At 32.3% G+C, this 21,881-nt stretch overlaps 1 protein-coding gene across 3 annotated transcripts in view; it reads right to left on the bottom strand.

The window, feature by feature from the left end:
- LOC136975639 (uncharacterized) overlaps positions 1-21,881 on the bottom strand; it is a 247,966-nt gene that overhangs the window by 183,282 nt on the left and 42,803 nt on the right. For all 3 annotated transcript variants that reach the window (XM_067270713.1, XM_067270715.1, XM_067270714.1), the window contains exons 7-8: positions 20,501-20,729; positions 4,239-7,872 (exon numbers count right to left, since the gene is read on the bottom strand). In XM_067270713.1, the coding sequence (XP_067126814.1) occupies positions 4,239-7,872; positions 20,501-20,729 (3,863 nt within the window). The remainder of the gene's footprint in view (positions 1-4,238; positions 7,873-20,500; positions 20,730-21,881) is intronic.

Genomic DNA, 21,881 nt, shown 5'->3' with positions numbered 1-21,881 from the left:
ACATTGCAAATTGCACGAAAGAATTATCTTGAATTCATAAGGCGGCAAGATTTCTTCCCATCTACCTTGAATCTTGGTACCGAGCTAGAAAAAAAAACATCTCAGCACCACTCATTATGAGAAATTGCTTTTCTTTTTTAAGGGGAGCACATTCATGTATATGTGCATATTACCCTTTCTATAGCAGACTAATTTCTCTACTGCAAAACTAAGAACTGCACAATTTACAGCATCCTCTTCTGCTAATAAGCAGCTCAATACCACTAATTCTTCAGAGAAATTTCTCAAACTGAAAAATGCCTTGTCTAAATACTTTAACTCTCTAAATTCCACTTGAGCACCACTACAATTTGACCAAGTATGTACACATACTTGGTCAAATTGATGTGATTATGCCTGATGTAATTGTGCCAAACTGATGTAATTATGCCTACTCCATCCACTCCAAATCCACATTGTCCACCTGCTCAAGTGTGTGCTTACCTTTAAACTTTGGTATTTAGTGTTTAAAACTGAAATACTTTTGCTCAGTTCTAGATTATTAAACACAAAATTAAATTTGTTAAATTCTTCTATTATTTTATACTATAAAAATTTAGTAGTTAAAATGTAATATTTAAGGCACACATCAAAATAATCTCACAATACCCACATTAAAATTCAGTAATTTGAACTAATAAAACAAGGCATATAAAACAATGGTTAAAGCCAAACAATTGCCAGATTATATTGGGCTATATTATACTTATTAAAGTTATCAAGAGATGGCACCTAACACCTACCTCTAGGTCAAATTACTTCATATTTTAATTAGTAATTAGTAGCATTAATATAGCCTGAGTAATCCAGCAATTGTTTGGCTTTAATCTAAAAATCAGGTTTATAGAAGTTTATATTTGTAATCACTGGATAATCTAAAATAATGAAATGAAACCACTAACACAACAGAACTAAATCAAAAGTTTAAACTGAACTTGAGATTGTTCAATGTTGTTTACGGCTAATTCAACACATACAGTAAATCAATTCCAAATATTTTAACTGCTATTTAAACTGATTTGATGTACTGTACTATACATACCATTGCCTAAATTTTTATTATTTAATTTAACCTATTTTTTTAAAATTTTCTTTGTATACTTAAATGAAATTGTACCTTATTTTTCTCAATATTGCAATACATGTATACAAATTCTTTCCTGGCCTATTTCAGATTTACCAAAAATCTTACCATTTGAACATTTTTTCTTTAGAAGTAAACTTTAAACCATTAATTATTTCTTAACCATCAGAAGATTGCTCTATCATTTTACATGATAGTATCTAAGGCTATGGAGTCAAAAGCAAATTTGCTGCTAGAAGAGTCAAAGTTGGTAAAAATGGAGTGACTCCAACTCTTGTTTGTTTTTTATTATGTACTTTATAAGTTCTTAGTAGGAGTGTTAATTCCCATCTTTAATTATAGAAGCTTCCTGTAATGCAAGATGTAATTTTATTATGATTCCCCTAAAAGATAAGTACTTCCACTTTCAATAGAAATGCCTGATGATTCACTTGATGAAATGCCATTCTGAGTTAATATAATCAAAGTATATTTTAAATTATTATTTAAAGACAGAGTCAGACCTTCTGAAATTCTATGAATTGAAATCAAAATTAAGAGCTTGATTTACCAACTCCATGGCCTCGATAGCATCACTAATAACAAACAATACATTTCCTCTTTTTTGTTTCCCAATAATCATTTGTAATGATATTTTTTCTTCCTGTTTCAAAGAAGAAAATCATCAACAACAAATACATGTTGACTACACATCTACACATGATGAAAATAAGGAGCTTCTCATAATAACTGAAACAAGTTGAAACATTTGATTTCACATACTTCCACATGCATTCAAATGTTAATGATGTGACATATGCATGACACACAACTCTTCTATAGTTCTAAACACAAGCAACTGTTTCATTTTCATTCAACATGTCTACAGAAAGGAATTAAGGATATTTGCCAACTCAAGTTTGCCATTATCACCAGCATATAGATAACTTTCAGAAAGGTTATCACTTTATTAAGAAAGATTTTGTATGAGCATCATTTACAACACCATTCAAAGGTATGAACATGAGGGTAAAAATTTATTTCCCTCCCAAAAACAGAACCCCAAAACAGTCTAACTCCAAAATTGTTGCCAAAGTCCAGAAGGACTAAGAAAAATCTTCAATGCCCAACAGTTGAAGATGACCAAAATCACCATTAGTAGAATTAAAGTGCACATATTAGGCTTGAATACATAGAAAAAGACAATCCCAAACTAAAGGAAGAACAGGTGAAAAGGGCTAATACTGTGTTTGGGAAAATCTATAACACCTTGAATCATAGTCTTTATCATTGACAAGATGTACAGTACATTTGAATTAATTTCAAATTCCCAAAAAGAAATTTTACCATGCAATGAGAATTGAAGTGACAAAGCCAGCAAAAAAAGTCCTAATCTAACAAACAGTTGATGAAAATGAAACAGTGAAAAATCATTTTTCTGTGAAGAGTCTCTGAATGCCAAGATCTCTAGTTGGAAAAATATATAGTTGACTTCTTCCATTCATATCTAAGTATCATATCCCAAAAGACACTTTTTTCTGGCCCAATGTGTGCAGCTTCCATCGTGAACTAAAGCACCAGCATTAGCTAATTAAGTATGAACAATTACTGATTCTTCCAGTAAAATAAAGATTTTGGAAAAGCCAAGTTTCCTTATTTAAATTAGACTAAGAAATACATTGTGTCAGTTATTTTAACACGTTCACGGCGTTACAAGGCACATGTGACTCGTATGGACATGTCTAGTTAGGGAGACAGACATAATTGCTTGTTTTTCCGTGGGGCAGCGCATATGTTTTTATAACATTATTCTACAAATATCATACTTGATATATCGATATTATCTTATTATATGCAATAAGATATATTAATTTAATAGTACGAAGCATGGGTGACTTGTGCCGCCCTGTTTTAAAATAGACTACGAGTCACCCATGACTCGTAACGCCCAGCAGCTGCCTAAACGTTTATCTACTGACGCCATGAATGTGTTAAGATGCCTCTTACAACAAAATTTGTATTTAAAATATATATGTATATAACTAATTATTTGCAAATATCATCATTAGTACATAAAATTTTAAAACAATTTACTTTTTTCTCAAATTAAAATATGTAGATTATTTCATTTCTTTTTCATTTAATGATATAAACAAATTGTATATTAACCAAATAATACAGCCAGATTCCTGTCAGGCTAGAATATGGTTAATTATTAAGATACTAAGTAATTTAGACTAAAGGTTAGGCAGTTAAGCCACCACCTTGCATTAGATTTAATCATTAGAAAACAACGATTTAGATTCCACTCTGAGCCAATCTTTCTTCTAGAATATTCTAAATTTACTTCTAATGTTTTAATTTAACACAAAATGGCAGTTTAATTGCCTATCTCTAAATTACTTAGTATCTTAATAATAAATTAGCTATATTAGAGCCCAACAAGATTTTTGTCATATTTAATTATTAACAAATAAATATTGAGCTTGGTTTTATACATAATTGTCTATTAACAACAGATTTTTGCATTTTTTTTTGAAAAAATATTCTTCAAATAAACTAATATAAACAAATATAAACATCTGTAAGCCTGACAGTCATATTAATGCTAAACAATTGCAAGATTAGATTGTGCTAATATAGTTCGATCTAATCTGACAATCATTCAGCTTCAAAATAAAATAATTTCAAAAATCTAACTGTACTTCTTTATATAAATATTTTCTAGAAAAGTTTTTATATTTCACAGCAGCATTCTTATTTATAAAATTAAATTAACAACAAATAGAAATTAATTATTATTGAAATTAACAACAAATAAAAGTTGGCAAAGTCATCATCTATAATTTAAACATTTAAGTATTTCACAAATGTCTAGAGTAAAACTAGAGTAAGAGAAAGGGATTAAATAGACAATTTCCTTGAACCAGTTGAGAACATTTCCCATTATATTAACTGATCTTACAAAACTAAATACTACATTTTTTTCAAATTTAAAAAAAATCTTTTAAAAACTACAGCTATACAACTGCATCAGAGAATGGACCTCAATAATCAGCAACAAATAATTTGCATATTTTGGCATTCATTCATTTTAAAAATTATCACGACATTACTAATTATTTCTTTAACTTACCTATTTGATTATATGGATCTTCACCATGGATTAAAGCTTGAGAAGTCAATTTTTCATTCAATTTGCTTAATTCTGCTGGAATCTGTTGAGATTGTTCCTGAGGGACATGATGAATAAATTGTGTACTCTGAATCTGTTGTGTCAATGCTTGTTGAGATACAACTTGCATAACTGGAATGTGCTGAGATATTGGATTTGACATAACTGCTTCATCTGGAGCAGGCTGAACAACATGACTTTGATTTGAAATTGATTGATTTTGTGTCATATTTTGTGATGCCTGCAAGTGCTGTGAAATGGAATGTGTTGTTTGAACTGAAGGAGGAAGAAAATGAGATGTTTGCAATTGTGATAGTGAATGAGAAGGAATTTGCTGAGAAACAGATGCCTGATCCTGTTGATACATTGAAGATGCCATTTGAAGAGAATGAGAATTCCGTCCTTGTTGAATAGCAGAATGTGAGGACTGTAACTGTGTCTGAAGGCTTTGTGCAAAACTCTGCTCTTGAACTGAATGTGATACGGGAAGCTGAGGATTATAGAACTGGGACACAACTGGCTGATTTTGTTGAAACTGTTGAGAAATTTGATGTATTTGTTGTGGATTCTGAGAATACTGTGTATGTGGAATAGAATGACAAGATACTTGTGAAGTAGGTTGTGTATTCTGCAACTGATGCATAACAGATTGGTCTTGCTGCAATTGTTGTAAAACAGATTGATCTTGAAACTGTTGCAAAACTGAGTCTGAATGTTTAGTTTGTTGAAGATTAGAATGTTGTGTTTGAGATGTAGATTGAGGTTGTTGTGAAACAGACTGATGTAAATGCTGTGGTGTTGATTGGATCTGATGTGACTGATATGGGATAGATTGATTATGTTGTAATACTGTTTGGTTTTGCAATTGCAGTGGAATAAATTGGCCTTGCTGCAATTGTTGTGAAAAAAATATATCCTGCTGTGAATGATGTGATGTCTGTCCTTGTACCAATTGAGAAAGAGGTTGTCCTTGCAACTGCTGTTGAGAGAGATTCTGTTGTCCTTGCAACTGCTGTTGAGAAAGATTTTGTTGTCCTTGCAACTGCTGTTGAGAAAGATTTTGTTGCCCTTGAAACTGCTGTTGAGGGCAATTCTGTTGTCCTTGCAACTGCTGTTGAGAAAGATTTTGTTGCCCTTGAAACTGCTGTTGAGAGAGATTTTGTTGCCCTTGAAACTGCTGTTGAGGGAAATTCTGTTGCCCTTGCAACTGCTGTTGAGAAAGATTTTGTTGCCCTTGAAACTGCTGTTGAGAGAGATTTTGTTGCCCTTGCAACTGCTGTTGAGAGAGATTCTGTTGCCCTTGCAACTGCTGTTGAGAAAGATTTTGTTGTCCTTGCAACTGCTGTTGAGAGAGATTCTGTTGCCCTTGAAACTGCTGTTGAGAGAGATTTTGTTGCCCTTGCAATAGTTGCTGTTGGGAGAAAGTTTGCGGCCCTTGTGGCAATTGCTGTTGAGAGAAAGGCTGTTGTCCTTGCAGCAGTTGCTGTTGAGAAAGAGATTGTCCTTGCAATAATTGTTGATGAGAGAGAATTTGCTCTTGTGGCAATTGTTGCTGAGAAATCACTTGCCCTTGAAGTAAATGTTGTTGAGAGAGAAGCTGTCCTTGTGACAGTTGCTGTTGAGAAGGAGGTTGTCCCTGTGATTGTTGCTGTGAACCAGATTGTCCTTGTAACTGTTGTGAAACTGATTGTCCAAATACCTGAGATGACTGTCCTTGGAGTAAATGCTGAGAAAGAGACTGATTTTCAGATAACTGCTGTGAAACATGTCCTTGATGCACTTGAAGAGTTAAAGACTGTCCTTGTGGTAACTGATGTTGAATAGTACCTTGGTCATGATGAAATTGCTGTGACATACATTGTCCATCCTGCAACTGTTGGGTATTTTGACTTTGTTTTTGCTTAAGAGACTGTCCAAATATTTGATTAGGTGCAGACTGACCTTGTGTGAATTGTTGGCAAATTGTTGATTGCTCTTGATTCAAATCATGTGGAAGAGATTGACCTTGCTGTAAATGATGAGATGAAGTATGATCTTGAAGTAATTGGTGTTGAGAAACAGGCTGTTCTAACTGCTGTATAAGTGTTACAGATTGTTCTTGTGGGTTTTGCTGTAGAAAAGATTGCTCATGTTGCAATTGTTGAGACAAGGCTTGTCCTTGTGAGAGATTTGAACTTTGCTGTACATGGTGACTTGTAGATTGATCTTGCAATTTCTGAGAGACCGACTGACTTGGAAAATGAAGTACAGACTGTTCCTGTGAAGACTGTTGGGAAGCAGATGATCCTGGATGTAAGTGTTGTGAAATGGACTGATCTTGTTGTTGATGTTGAGGAAATGATTGATCCTGATGTAACTGTTGAGAAACAGTTGACACTTGTAATTGTTGTGAAAGAGATTGAGGAATTTGTTGAGAAGAACTATGCTGAATAACATTCTGAGCCTGTTTCAAATGTTGTGAAATGTTCTGGTTTTGTTGAGAAATATTCTGGTTTTGTTGAAAAACATGTTGAGATTGCTGTAACTGATGTGTTAAAGGTTGATTCTGTAATTGTTGAGATATACCTTGAAATCTTTGCTGAATAGATGGCATTTGTTGTGCTACAGATTGAGATGATTGGAATATTTGAGGTACTGCTCCACAGCTTGTTGAAATTTGAACTGGTTGAATATGAGAATGCATAGATTGAATAATAGACTGTGGCAAAGTTGAAGATTGAGAGACTGACTGTGGATTTGTTTCAGAAGATGATATTTGAGATAACTGATTAGAATTAGCTTGTGAAGATATTTGTTGTACATTTGAAGATATTTGTGTATTTGATTTACTATGTAAAATTTGACATGGAGGAACTGATTGAGAAACAGAAGTTTTAACTAAAGGTTGTGATGTTTGAATCTGAGAATTTAAATCTTGAACTATTTGTGAAGAAGTATTAACTGGTTGTGGCATCTGCTGTGATTGTTGTATAATGGGATTCACAAACTGATTTGATTTTGAAGTTTGTTGATTTGTTTGCTGTGAAACTATAACTTGTGCACCAGTTTGAAAATTTGGAATTTGCTGTGAAACAGATGAAACCTGAGTCAATGCCTTCTGTGAAAGTGATGTCATTTCATTATTCTGATGATTGAGAGACTGCAAGGGCTGTGTAATTTGTGTTGAAACAGATGTGATATTTTGTCCCTGTTGAATAACAGAATGAGAAGAATTCTGCATAGTAGGCAATATTTGGGATGAAACATTTTGTATTGGCTGGGAAATATGCATATTCTGTACAGCTTGTATAGACTGAGATATAGGTGGAACTGACTGAATAATTGGGGGTAATGACTGTACTGTATGAACAGTTTGTGAAAAAGAATGCACATTTTGTGAAAGAGATGGAACATTAGAAATTTGCTGCTGTACAGAAACAGATTCTTGCTGAGAACTTAACTGTTCTTGATTATGTTGTATATGCTGAATTTGTTGAATCTGTAATTGCTGATTATGAAAATGTTGTTGTCTTTCTCTTACTAGTGAAGCTATCTGATTTCGAATTAATAATGCAACTATTCTTACATCTTCTTCCATGATGATACCAGATAAAGCCTAGAAATATATTTTGTAACAATTAACAAAATAGCATGAGAGATAAGTTTCATTAAATAAAATCTTACAAAGAACATATCATTTTCTATATTTTTAGTTTATAAAAAGTTAAGTATATAAAACATTTGTCTTGATCCTCTTAGTTTCATTAATGGTCATCAACGTCCACTGTAATACCAGACTTATTATACACAAAATAGATTATCACTTGATTAAGAAATTATCAACATTTATTGATTCATTGGTCATTTTAGAATTTAAGATTATTATTTAGATTTATTAAATTTTAATTTAATGATCATCTATATATAGAATACACTAAGACAAAATTTACTTCCAATTTAAGATACTTGCTTATAAATTACATTTATGCTTTATATATCACTAGCTGATATATATGGCAATGTTTAGTTTTTTTTTTAAAAAGCATCAAACAGTTCAAAACTTATATGGTTAACTTGCCTTACAGCAAACATGGATAAAGCATATTCTTGCATTAGAGCAAATTTTGCCATATCTCTGACAAAATGTCATTGTTACAATGTTAATTTTCACACTATAAAGCAAACAACAATTTTAACAGAATTTGTTAACAAAACTGCAGATTACCTTCACAACATCCAAGAAATAAACACATTTCAATAATGGTTGCTTTTTACATTTTTTCAACATAAAAATAAAAAATGGTACTGTAATGAATGCTTCATTTTGAGTAGAATAGATTTTCTTCTAGTAAGCAAAGACAGGTTTGACTTCCAATTGTAAAGCAATTCAAACATCTGGTTTTAGCAACCATTCTACTGTACTCAAAAAATAGGGGTTAAAGTTTACCTCTATTTTCTGAGTACAAAATATTAAAGTCTACCCCTTTAAATGGATGTGATCCATGCAAACACATACTAATTTTTATATTGGGAAATATATGGAGTGATGCAAAGTTGGAATACTTTGTGCCAAATTTGGGTCCTCCTTTTACTCTTTTAACACCAAATAGTATTTTCTACTTTCTCAATCTTCAACAGAAAATGGAATTGATTGTGGATTTCTTTTAGCTTTGTTTTGTTTAACAACTTTGATATACTACTCAGCACTTAAACAACAAATACTGTCTCCTCTTCATTTTGTTTGAAGTCTAATACATTTAATCAGGGAACACTCTAGAAAATTTAAAAATATCACTAACCATTTTGCCAGTTTTAATTTTTTTTTATCACTTCAAATTATTTATTGCAACCAGTTTTGTTTACTAATTAATGCAAGTGCTGGTAGCCTTATCAGTTTGGCATCTGGAAAGCAAAAATAACATGTTAAGCTGTTATAAGTATAGAGCCAGATGTTCGTGTCTCCAATTTAAAGGAAACTTGGTGAGTACATAGCTTTAAACATAAACAGCTGCTTGTCCAAATAATAGGACCCACTTCTCAAATACAGTGAAACCTCCATTAATTTAACAGACATTCCCCAATAATGGACATTCTATTTAATGAGCATTTTTACAATCCTAGACCCATCAAATAGGATATCTATAATATTTACTCTAAATAATGGATGCTTTTGTCCATAACCCACCTTACGAAAACATAATATCCCACCTTCAATGTTTTGATACAGTTAATTACATACAAAATATTTTAAAATGAAGACAAATAATTGGTTCAAATACTTTTTCAGAAGACAAATTGTAACCATTGGTGTCAAATAAATACTGTCTGAAAATAGGAATAGGGGAGGAGGGCAGGTTGTAAGAAGCTAAATAATACAGTAGAGAGTCATTAATCGGAACCCCGGTAATCGGAATCGCTGGTAATCGGAACGATTTTCAGTCGGACTGTGTCGTGCTGAATTGAACGTTTTTTTGATACTAGATTTACTTCTAAAGTATAATTTTTATGTTTTTATATTCTTCAATATATTTATTTTGTTTGTACAAAATGAAGAAATAATTTTTAACGATACGATAGCCTCGATTATTATTATAAAAATTTTCGTTAGGCTTAAAATCGACAAAAATTCAACACGAAGCGACACGCAACGGAGAAAAATTTGAACATCGGACAGGTTAATGTATTTTTTCGTACATAATCGGTAATCGGAACAAATCACTAATCTGAACAACCCCAATCGATTCCGATTTTCGACTCTCTACTGTACTTTTAATGTGTTAGAGAAGACTAATCTAGTTAAGTTGTGAAAACCATTTAAACATCTGTGTTATTGTTAGAATTAACCTTATGTTACCAAGAAACCATAAACTTTTCCTGTTTACCCTCTATTTTCTCTACCGCTATCCTTATGTGCTATAGAGCAGCAGTCGGCAACAAGTGGTCCATGGACCATTGATGGTCTGTGAGAAAATATGGGTGGTCCATGGAGAAATTTGGACATTGATCAATAAAAGGTTACACAAACTATTACGAAAGAAATGCAAAATACTTAGTTGATTTTTTCATTCATTGGGGTTTTTTTATTTGAATCTAAAACCAAATACAAAGTGACTGTTATCAATAAGTAATGAACAATAAACGATATTGTGAAAGCAATTGTCATCCTTTGTGGAAAAGCGCTGAAAATCCATAAACTTATTTCAAACAAGCAGTAACAAACTTTAGATTGGCATTAATTTGTTATAATTAAACATGCGAGTTTCATATTAATATAGTAAAATTGAACTTTCATGATTATTATTCTACAGATTTTGTATCATTTAAAAAAATTCATGATAGTGATCTGTGGGATTCAAAATTGCGAGTTTAGTGGTCTGTGAGGTCAAAGGTTGCAGACTGCTGCTATAGAGTAATGTCCATTTGCAACCAACAATTTACATACTGTAAGCATATTTGTATGTGAAACAAGTGTAAATACACTGAACTGTAAGCTAAATGTTACACTTATTTCCTTAGTGGAATAAATGTTTTATTGCAGTTAAGAGATGTTTCTTGTTTCTGGTGCAGTATAAATTTGTGTCTAACAGACCAACAGGTATTCTTAATTATCTATTCTCATAGTGTTGGAACTTTTAACTCATATACTGTTCTGTTCAAGAATGGAATCAAAGAGAAGAAGATTGACGTTAAAAAAAATTGAAGTTATGGAAATTGCAGAGAGAGAGAGAGAGAGAGAGAGAGAGAAACTAAGTGTACATAATCTTGAAGAGCACAAGTAAAATGCAAGTGACTTATTGAAAAACAAAGAGAACATTCGTAGATTAGGGATAACAAACTTAATTAAAATGCAAACGTGTTAAGTTTAGAAAAACTAATAATTGTGCAGTTGATTTCGCAATATTTGAGTGGTTTTGTTGCATTCTGTAGACATTTCTGTAAGCAGGACTTCTTCTTCACAAAAAAAAGCTAAAGAAGTAGCAAAATGTTTGGGAATGTAAAATTTTAAAGCCTCCAGTTGATATTTGAAAAATTTCATAGTTCATTTCAAACCATGTCATAGTATTTCTTTCAAAAAAATTTGTGGTAAAAGCAAATTCATAGATTCACAGTAAGTTTCCAAATGGTTAATGAAATTTGACACAATTTGCAAAGACTATGAAGCAAAAAACATCTTCAATGCCAATGAGACTGTCCTGTTCTATTAAATTCTCCCAAAAAACAATGCATTTTGAAGGGAAAAAGTGAAGTGGAGAGCAAGTTTCAAAAGAGCATGTTATAATTTTGCTTTGCTGTAACATGTTAGGAGAATTCAAAACACCATTAGTTATACGAAAAGCTCAGATATTTCAGAAACCTCGATATAGGTAAATTAGCAGTGAAATGGGAAGCAAATAAAAATGCGTGGATGACACATGATATTATGTTGCAGTGGCTCTAAAATCTTGATGAGAAAATCATAAAACAGAACAAAAAAATTGTTCTTTTTATAGATAATCCAACTTTGCACTCTCAAGATTTAAAATTAAAAAAAGGTTAAAATTTTGTTTTTCCCTCCAAATACATCATTGAAGTGCCTACCTTCAGATCAAGGAATTATTCTAAACTTTAAATTTAACTATAGGAAACTTTTCTGCAGCATATTGTAGTGAGGAGTTCTTCTTATAAAAGCAGTGAAGAATTAGCCAGTTCAGTGACTGTTTTAGATGCCATTTATTGGACAATTGAATCACTTAAAAACATATCAGACAACAATGTTGAAAAATGTTTCATTTCATAAAAGCTGGATTCAAATATGTCAACTTCAGCACACTGACTTCATCAACAAAGTAGTAGTTTCAAAATGTTGATGAGATAACTACTACAGAACTTGAAAACCTTATAAAAATCATTAATGAAAATGTAAATAAAATGGATTAAGTTACTATAGATAATTGTGAAGTTAGCCGACTGACTGCGTTAGTCAGGATTGTCGCATGGTCATGACCAACATGTGGGAGTAGGAAAAACTCTCAGAGACGAGCTTCCCCATCATCAAACCATTTAATAATACTAAAAATTCCTTACAACTAAGCTGACAAAGAGGCGTAATGCCAATCCAACAAAGGGAAATAATCGTTCAAAAATAAAAAAAGTCCAAATGTCCCAATGGTCGTTTAAGTTCCTCTGGAGAAGGTGAAGTGGAGAACGATGGCTCCAAGGCATACAGTACGACTCGCAGCAATGACCTCCGATGACCTGGTGCACCTGGATTGGTTCTTGACAGGACAAGAAAACGAATCTTGGAACATCGCACAAGCCTTTGGTGTGAAAGGATAGGAGCACCAAAAAAATTCCGTGAGAGGAACACTATGAACCAAAAACATCACATCTTTTTTTCAGACAGTTTTTACAAGTTTCTTTTGGGTCCCAGATCAAACATTCCAATAGGTCGATGCTGACTTGCCTCCACTCTCCAATTGGTCCCCCTCCTCATTACAAATTGTAACAAGATCAGAACCCAGATCGTAGGATCAGTCAACACCGACTGACAATTTGATTCCTATCGAAGATGTTCGATCTCAGTACTCAAATTCATGTATTGTTTTAACCTGAGTATTTTGACTTTCTTGGAAATTTCTACAGACATGTCCTTTTTATGGACCTAAAATATTAATTTTTTGTTTCCCTTTTTTTTCTCGTTTGAATGTTTCTTTTTACAACATTATAATAACAATTATTATTATTTTCTTCTATACAAAAGAAAAAAAAATCTTCCTTTTTTTGCACAAATTCTAGGCCCACTTCTAAAGTTTCACATAATGAGTAATGCATAGAAGAGACAAGTAATGATATTTGTGCCCATATTTCATTTCCTCACTCAGAAGATACCCTCATTGAAATAGATGAAGAACAAGTTCAAAATCATGACAAAAAACAAAACAAAGTGAAAAATTATAATGACAGTATAAAATATACTGAGGAAATTCAAAAATTTCTTTTTAATACAGGGGACACTAATAAACTTACTTTCATTAGCAAATTAAAATTTCATATTGATAAGGAAACTTGTAAAGAATGAAATATAATACAAAGCAAACTATTTTCTCCAATTATTTTAAATCAATTTACTTGCAATTAGGTGCTTTGTTTAGAATTTTAAAATTAAAACAAGACAAACCTTAGAATGTTTTAGAGTTATTCACTCATTCAACAAGAATTGCAGTACAGTAGTAAGGAAAAAGAAACTTAAAACAGTTACAACAGAGTTTGTGCTGAAAGTTCAACGGTTGTGTTACAAAAGTGTTTGCCAGGCACTGTGAAGTGTGGGAAATTATTTAGTATTCTCACATTTATTACACAAGTCAACAGTGATTTCTGTGCCGGGGTATTTTGAGCTGATTTCATATGAATTTGATGCCCTGAATTCAAATATGGCATTAGTTTTTGCCTAGGAGCTCTAATTTTTAAGATATAGCATTTTAGCAAAATACACGTTTCAATATCTTAAGTCAAATCCATGGATCAAATAAAAAACTAAACACGGAATTTTTATTATTATATTTTGCAAGTATTATTCTATACAAAGATAGAGGAAAAAGTCATCGATAAAACTAAATAGTTACACATTGAGGAAGCTTCTTTTCTGCGACTTTTGTAAATGTATTTTGGAGCAGTCCCTTTTTAAACTCCAGCAGTAATCTGCTATCATATGCATATCCCATCTTCCTTGGTAGCGGTCCTCTATAGTTTTAATATCGTGGTGAAATCTTTTACCTTGTTCTTCACTGGTGTCTCCTAAATTTTCAGGAAAATGGTCTAAGTGACTGTGTAAATAGTGCATCTTAATACTCATATTACACCCAAGGGATTTGAAACTGTTAAGCATCTCATTTACCAGTTCAACATAGTTTTCAGCTTTGCATTTGCCTAGAAAATTTCTGACAACTGCAGCAAATGAAGTCCAGGCTTTTCACTCGGCTTCATTCATCAAATTTACGAAGGCAGGATCGTTAATGAGTTGTCTTATTTGTGGGCCGTCAAATATTCCTGCTTTAATTTTTTCCGTACTCAACTGAAGCATTTTTTTCCCTATATATGCAAAGTATGATCCATTCTTATCAAGAGCCTTTACAAACTGTTTCATTAGGTCTAGCTTGATATGCAGTGGAGGAAAGATGATTTTCTCTTGTTCAACTAAAGGGTTGTTAATGACTTTTTTCCAATGTCCATGTTTTCTCTCTTAGGCCACTCTTTTCTAACCTAGTGGTGTGTTTTGTCTCTGCTATCCCAGAGGCACAAGAAGCAAGGATATTTGGCATAGCCAATTTGCTGTCCAAGGAGAAAGTTTACCATTTTTAAATCTACACAAATTACCCATTGATGTTCATGATACTTTATATTATCCAAGACCAAAGCTATGGTGTTATATTCTTCTTTCATTTTCGATGAGTGAGCAATTGGTATTGAACCATATTTGTTCCCATTGTGTATAAGGACACATTTCAAACTTCGTTTTAAGCTGTCAATAAATAGGCACCAATCATCTGAAAAATATTCAAGACGACCCATTTTTTCCAAGAGTTTTCTAATTTCATGATGAAACACAAGATTGTCTTCTTGAGAGAAGAAGGGTAGCAGATAAGGGGAAAATATACAGGAATCAATCCTTGCATATGTGATTTAGAACTGTACAAACTGGAATTAGAGCAGCACATTTCGTGTAGCACTGTACATTAAAAAAACACTGATCTAAAAAAGTAGAGCTGATAGAGAAAAACTGATTTCATATTTGGATTCAGCGACCCAAATATAGCTAAAATCAGTTCTAAAATCCTAGGCACCAAAAAAAAATTTTTTTTGTAGGCTTGTGTTATCTGAACAGCTTTGTAGTGGCTTTTTTCTTCCAGAAGCTTAGATATATTTTTAACAAATCATTTTTTGAAAAAGTAAAACTGTTCAAAAAGTCGCATCTACTTCATAAAAGCAAAACATTCGAAAAATTACACCTAATCAATAGCTACAAAGCATACAAATTCTTATATCAATTTTTATTAGTCGCTTAAATGAATGATATAAATGTAAGAATGTCGAAAACATTTCCATAGTTTAAAGTGGATAACAAATCACTTTTGTAACTGAACATTTATATGAGGTTCAATTAAAAGATAATAGCTGAAAAGATAATACACTGTATATATGTCTTAATTACATATGCTATCTACACTTTTCGGTATTTTCATATTCCTAATGTAAATTTGCTGTTTTCGTAATCCATCATATTCTTCACTTTATAATAACCAGGTTAAAATACAATATGGCCACCAGCATTTACATCCAAATAGCAAAGACCTCTAAATAGCAGACAAACTTCTTGGTCTTGATAGTGTCTGTTATTCGGAGGTTATACTGTATTTCCAAAATATGGACCTCTGAAAATTGAGTGTTTAACTTATAATAGGTTTTTGGAAGTTTCACATTCCTGAGTAGTGACAGCACATACATTCCTAGATAACTAAACATTCATCTAATAGACTACCCACCCCTGCCAGTTTTGCGAATTCGAGATGTTCCCATTGCACTCACATCACCTCACTCACAGTACCTTCATAAATAGTAAAATGAGTTATCCGAAGGTGATAAGCACAGCTGTACACTTGTTACTTTTTGAGATTTGCTGTAATTGTCATCTAAAAGTCAAATGTTTAGTGATAACATGCAGAAGTTTGCATTAAGGTACTTGTGAATCTTTGTCCTAGATGGTGATGCCGCTGTGGGACAGAGGGCACCACCGCGACTTTGGCGTGCTGACCTGACTTCGCTCTGGGACACTGTCAAGGAGAGATGTTTTTCTTTGTGTTCCATGCCAACCTAACCTCTACTGTAAATACCTCTTAATAGTGAATAATACTACTGTATATATCTAACAAATGCGACGAATAAAGTAAGATATTTCGCCAGGATCAGCGTCTCCATTAATCTTCACAGATGAACAAAGGATGCGGGACACACGGCCAAGATCGAAGTGATCATCATCCAAGGTAGGGCCAAACTTGAACCAATTCTACCGAAATGTGCCGATGGATTTTAGCCACACCGCTAAACTGCCCTGGCGACCAACATTGCAACTAGTACCTGTAACCCCTCGAAACAAATTGACTTGGCTGACTAGCCTACATTAATACCATAATCGGCCAACATGAGTATTTTTGCCGTTTTCCTGCATTTTATTACTATCCTAAATATTTTTATGAAAGAGAAAAGATCAAGAGAAAATTGTACAGTTTTTGAATGAATTGGACGATAAAACAATTGAAGAGCAGGCTCTGACAAGAAGATAACTGTGAAGAAATTCGTATCCTAACTGATGAAAGTGAGCACAAATCTGCATTATCTTCTGATGGGGAACTGAATATTGCTTGCCAAAACTGTAATTAAAGATTTGTTATTGACTTTGATGATGATGCCTTGCAGCTACCTGTGCGGTGGCAACCACGTTTAAGACACAATCCATCGCTTATAATTCACCCCTGTAAAATTTCATATATAGTAAGAATAAACACAAATGGTCCACAAATTCATGCAGTTCTTGCACTCATACAGCTGCTTGTAATATTATTAGCTTTGTACCTGGTCCTGTCAATGAAGTTAGAGCTATATCAAACCTGCAAGATTTATTCCATTTGTTTGTTTATGAGGAAATGATCAACGACATGGTTTACTACACCAATGCAGAAATTGATATAAATAGAAGTAAGTACAAAACGGACACCAAGACCATTTCTCATACCTCAACCGATGAAATAAAGGCATTATTGGGTCTCCTTATTCAATCAGCAGCAATGAAAAGCAATCATTTGCCTACGAGAACTTTATTTGACAACAAAAAAAGTGGTTGCATTTTCAATGCTTGTACGAGTGCTGAGAGATGTAATTTTTTTGATAAGATGTTGCCAATTTGATGACAAGAGTCCAACAACTGCCGAATTATCGGCTAGCAAATGGCTATAGTAATATTAATAATTTAAGTTAATTTGGTACTAGAGTTAGGCGTTAGGCGCCATCTCTTGTTAAAATTCTAATTATTAAATTTAGCAAGAGATGGCACCTAACGCCTAACTCTAGTACCAAATTAACTTAAATTATTAATATTACTATAGCCATTTGCTAGCCCGATAATTCGGCAGTTGTTGGTCTTTATATATAACGGGTTAGTTGTTGTTTATTTAGATGACAAGAGTACTAGACAAACAAAAAGAACTACAGACAAGTTTGCACCATTCAGAGAATTTTGGAAAAAATTTATACTTAATTGCAAGAAGTGGTATGTTCCAAGTCCAAATGTCACAATTGATGAACAGTTTGTTGGGTTTCGAGAATGCTGTCCATTTCGTATGTATTTACTGAATAAGCCCAATAAATATGGAATCAAGATCATGATCCTAGCTGTTTCAGATTCAAAGTACATTTATAATGCCATGCCTTATTTGCGTAAAGGTACAAACCAAGAAAATGTACCACTAGCTACCTACTTCATAAAGCAGCTTTGAGAACCATTTAAAATGTTCAAATCACAATATAACTATGGATAACTGGTTCACACCAATTCCTATTGCCTCTGAATTGCTGCAGCCTCCTTACAATTTTACAATTGTTGATACATTGCAAAGTAACAAATGAGAAATTCCACAAGAACTGAAAAATTCAAGGACAAGAAAAGTAGATACTTCAATGTTCAATATTCTGCTATGACAATCAGAAAGAAGACTTTGTTCTCATATAAACCCAAATCAAATAAAGTTGTATACCTTATTTCTACCACGCATGATCAGCTGGACTGATATCAATCCTATGATAAACAAGCCTGAGATAATCCATTATTACAACAGCACCAAAGAAGCAGTGGATACTGTGGATCAATTATGTTCAGGGATGAGTACTGCTCATAAGACTTGCAGATGGCCACTTTGCTTATTCTATGATGTTCTGAACCTAAGCTTAATAAATGCATATGTTATTTGTGTGTCAAATAAAGTACAACAGTAGCAGAAACCTCTCACACAAAGAGACTTTGCACTAACATTGGCCGACAGCCTTGTAATGACATGGTTGAAAAAACATTACAATACGGTAACTTTAAGGTGTTCCATCAAAATAAATATTGAAAATCCACAGAAGACACAACTAAAAGTGCAGCAAACAGACACAGAATTTGAACTTTCTGTCCATCTAAGAAATGCAGAATGACAAAGTACATATGCAACTACTGCAACAAGGCTATTTGTGGAGAGCACACTTTTAACATCTGCCAAGACTGCAAATGCTAAGTTTTACCACTTTTCTATTTTTTAACTGAAATATTATAATACTTCTCTTAAGATACACTAATTTGTTTAAAATAAATAAAGGAAATATAAAAATATACTTGTTTTTAATTTGTAGTCTATGAGTCGAATGATTAATTACAGAGTAACACTGATTTAAGTTTAGTTATCTAGGGTTAAAAGATGCTATGCATTGGAACTAGGCAATGTTGATTAAAAACATTTGAAATTTTAGTTTATGTTATGCAAAAAAAAAACCAATTACTTTTATTATTTTACTGTATCATTAGCATTATTATTATTGTGAGATGGAGGCCCTGATTTTGCACTAATTTAAGGAAATTTTTAGCCCATTTCTCCATTGCAATCATTAACTCTTTGTTCTTTTCACAAGCCCCCGCACTCCTCTGCCTCATAGGTCCCTCACCTGCCAACACGCTCACTATTGCTCACGGTCGGCTAGTACTACAGCTTGTCTATCCGGTTAATGTTACCTTAGGTTTCAAGATGGCAGCTCGTCTCTGATTCCAGCAAGGAAACAGTGGGGACACACGTTCTAACCTAACCTAACCTATTCTAACAAATTACCATAATTATTAGCAACCAAATTATTAGAATAGGTTAGGTTAGAATGTGCGTCCCCACAGTTTCCTTGCTGGAATTAGATGAGCTGCCATCTTGGAACCTAAGGTAATATTAACCCTCTATCCTACCCTAACCCAACCCATCCCTCCAGGAGATGACTGTCACTAGCTAGGCTAACAGAAAACCTTTTATTTCAGTGAACAAGCCACGAAGAGGCGCATAGTACTAGCCAACCACAAGCGGTAGCGAGCGTGTCAGCATCAATATCTGCCGGACTGCCTGTTAAACACGCGATAGGCTTAGCGGAGAGAGCAACGCAACTCCTGATCATTGTGCGATATACTGTATGTATAAATAGCCACTTTCATTTTTTAATCAGCAAAATAAAACAAAACAGATCATCATAAATACAAACTTTTAATTATTAAATCTTGAAACAGCTTATAGTTTCAATTTCTGGACTTATACCAGAATTTTCAAAGGAACTAGCTAATAGAAATTTATGTATTATTTGGCTTGCCTTTAGATTAAAAGAAAATATATTTTTAGTTTTAATTCAGCATAACAGAAAACATTTTTGTAATTACAAGTAGACATTTTAAATGAAAATTATAGTAAACCTCAATAAATACATGTACTGTACAGTACATGTACTCAAAGTTGACTGAAATGTATGATCTGAAAAACAAGAAAAGACTTAATAAACTTTGTCATTAAATGGGTATAAACATATAATCTACACATAAACAACAATTCCACAAATCTGATTTTTGATTAAAGCCAGACGAGATGAAAAACTATCAGGTTATAATTAGGCCAAGTTAATAATTAGATACAAAGTAATTTGTCTAGAGGTAGGCAATGAAGCTACTATCTTGTAATAATGTTAATTGTAATAAATTAATTTTAATTTAGAGTTTCTGAAAAGAAAAATCAGCCTGGAGTGGGTTTCATACGTGCAACTTCTGCTTACCTGCAGATATTAGCATAATTATAGTCTGATAATTCATCAGATCATTTAGCTTAAACATATAAATCACTTCCGTGAAAAACTGGTCTATATCACAAAGCAAAATTCTCTCTCCTCATCACTTTCTTATCCATAAAATATCTATTTCCAATATTTCTATGCATTTCAACAGCTAAAATTTCTCTATGCAGTCTGTACTTTCTTTTAAATATATATATTTTTGTTGCAAGCAGCTAATTAATTCAATAATAGATAATGTCTAACTAAATATCATCATGATATATTACTTTAAGTAAAATCCTAATTTTTAATTACAAATATTTACACCAATACAATTACTTTTGTGTTCATGTAAAATATTTTAAAATTAAAATATTGATAATCATTACCATTGCTTGAGCAACTTCATCTGGATTATCACATTCAATTCCAAATTCAAATTGAATAGCTTCATTTTCTTTATGTTTATCTTTTCGTTTTTTAGGGTCCAAGACTCTTAAACGTAACTCTACTTTTTTATTGGTATTCACAATACTTTCTTCTCTATTTACAAACTCAACTTTTATTCCTATATCTTCTTGAAAAAAGTCAAGCTGAAGTAGATCTTTGACTGAAGGCCTAAGAAAAATAAAAAAATTAACTATAATAAATACATAAAAATAACTATAAATTTTTAATAAATATTCTATTAACAGTCAAATCTAACAAAAAGAAAAAACTAAATAAACAGATTTGTATAACTCTGAGATAAAAGTAGAAATAATAATGGAATATTTTAAAATGTAAAATTATTAAATAAATTTATTATAAAAGTAAGAATGTGCAATTAAAATTAACAATAATGATTCATTATTATTAAAACATGCACATGTAAAGAATGATTTAACAAATTATTAATTTCTTCACCTGTACAACTGCAGGCAATAAATCTTATAATATAATCGAGATGGGTTAATAATAATGATGATAATAATAATAATGATGATGATGATCATAAGCTCAGAGTTCAAACAATTAAGAGTTGAAATTGTACACATTTACGGTATGTCACAAAATATACACTAAAAAGGGATTTTTAAAAATTCCTCCCACAAAAGAGAGGGAGAGGGTTAAGGATTACCCCAAAGAACTCAGCTTCTACTGTACTATTATAGATGTGGTTTCTTGTGTTTTTGTGGGAAATCGGACATATTTTTAGACCTATCCAGAAATTCTCTAATTAGCCTTGAAAAAAGGGGACCTAATTCTTGCACCCAGTGAAACCAGAGGACGATTATAATAAGTGCAAAGCCCAAATGGTTAAAAGTTAAAAATTAAAATTTGGTTCAGAGTTAGGATATGCCATGAGAATGCATGCAAAGAAGGGATTTTTGGAAATTCCACCCCCGAGAAAAAAGTTAGTTTTAGTCAGTATAAAGTGTAAATAATAAAAAAGGAAAGTAAATAGTGGCACATATAATATACATTTTGGCAATTAATAAATATTTCAATCATTTCCACTTCGGGTATCCCAAAAACAATAAATCCAAAATAAACAAATTCAAATGAAGATTTTAATCTGTTCAAAATTTGAAATATAATGTTCTAAACAAGTTTTTTAGATTTTAAAATTTAAAATTAATTATTTTATTCAAGTACGGTTATCATCAAGTAAGTTAATTCTCCATTATAATGAAAAATTTTCTGATTTTTTTTTTTATAAATTGTTGAATTTTTTTAGGTTACTTAAATAACAAATTTTTTAATACTAAAGATTTATTCAGTTAAAAT

This window comes from Centruroides vittatus, unplaced genomic scaffold (genome assembly GCF_030686945.1).
Source record: "Centruroides vittatus isolate TY-2023 unplaced genomic scaffold, ASM3068694v2 contig_377, whole genome shotgun sequence".
NCBI lineage: Eukaryota > Metazoa > Arthropoda > Arachnida > Scorpiones > Buthidae > Centruroides > Centruroides vittatus.
This window is presented reverse-complemented; position numbering and strand designations above follow the sequence as displayed.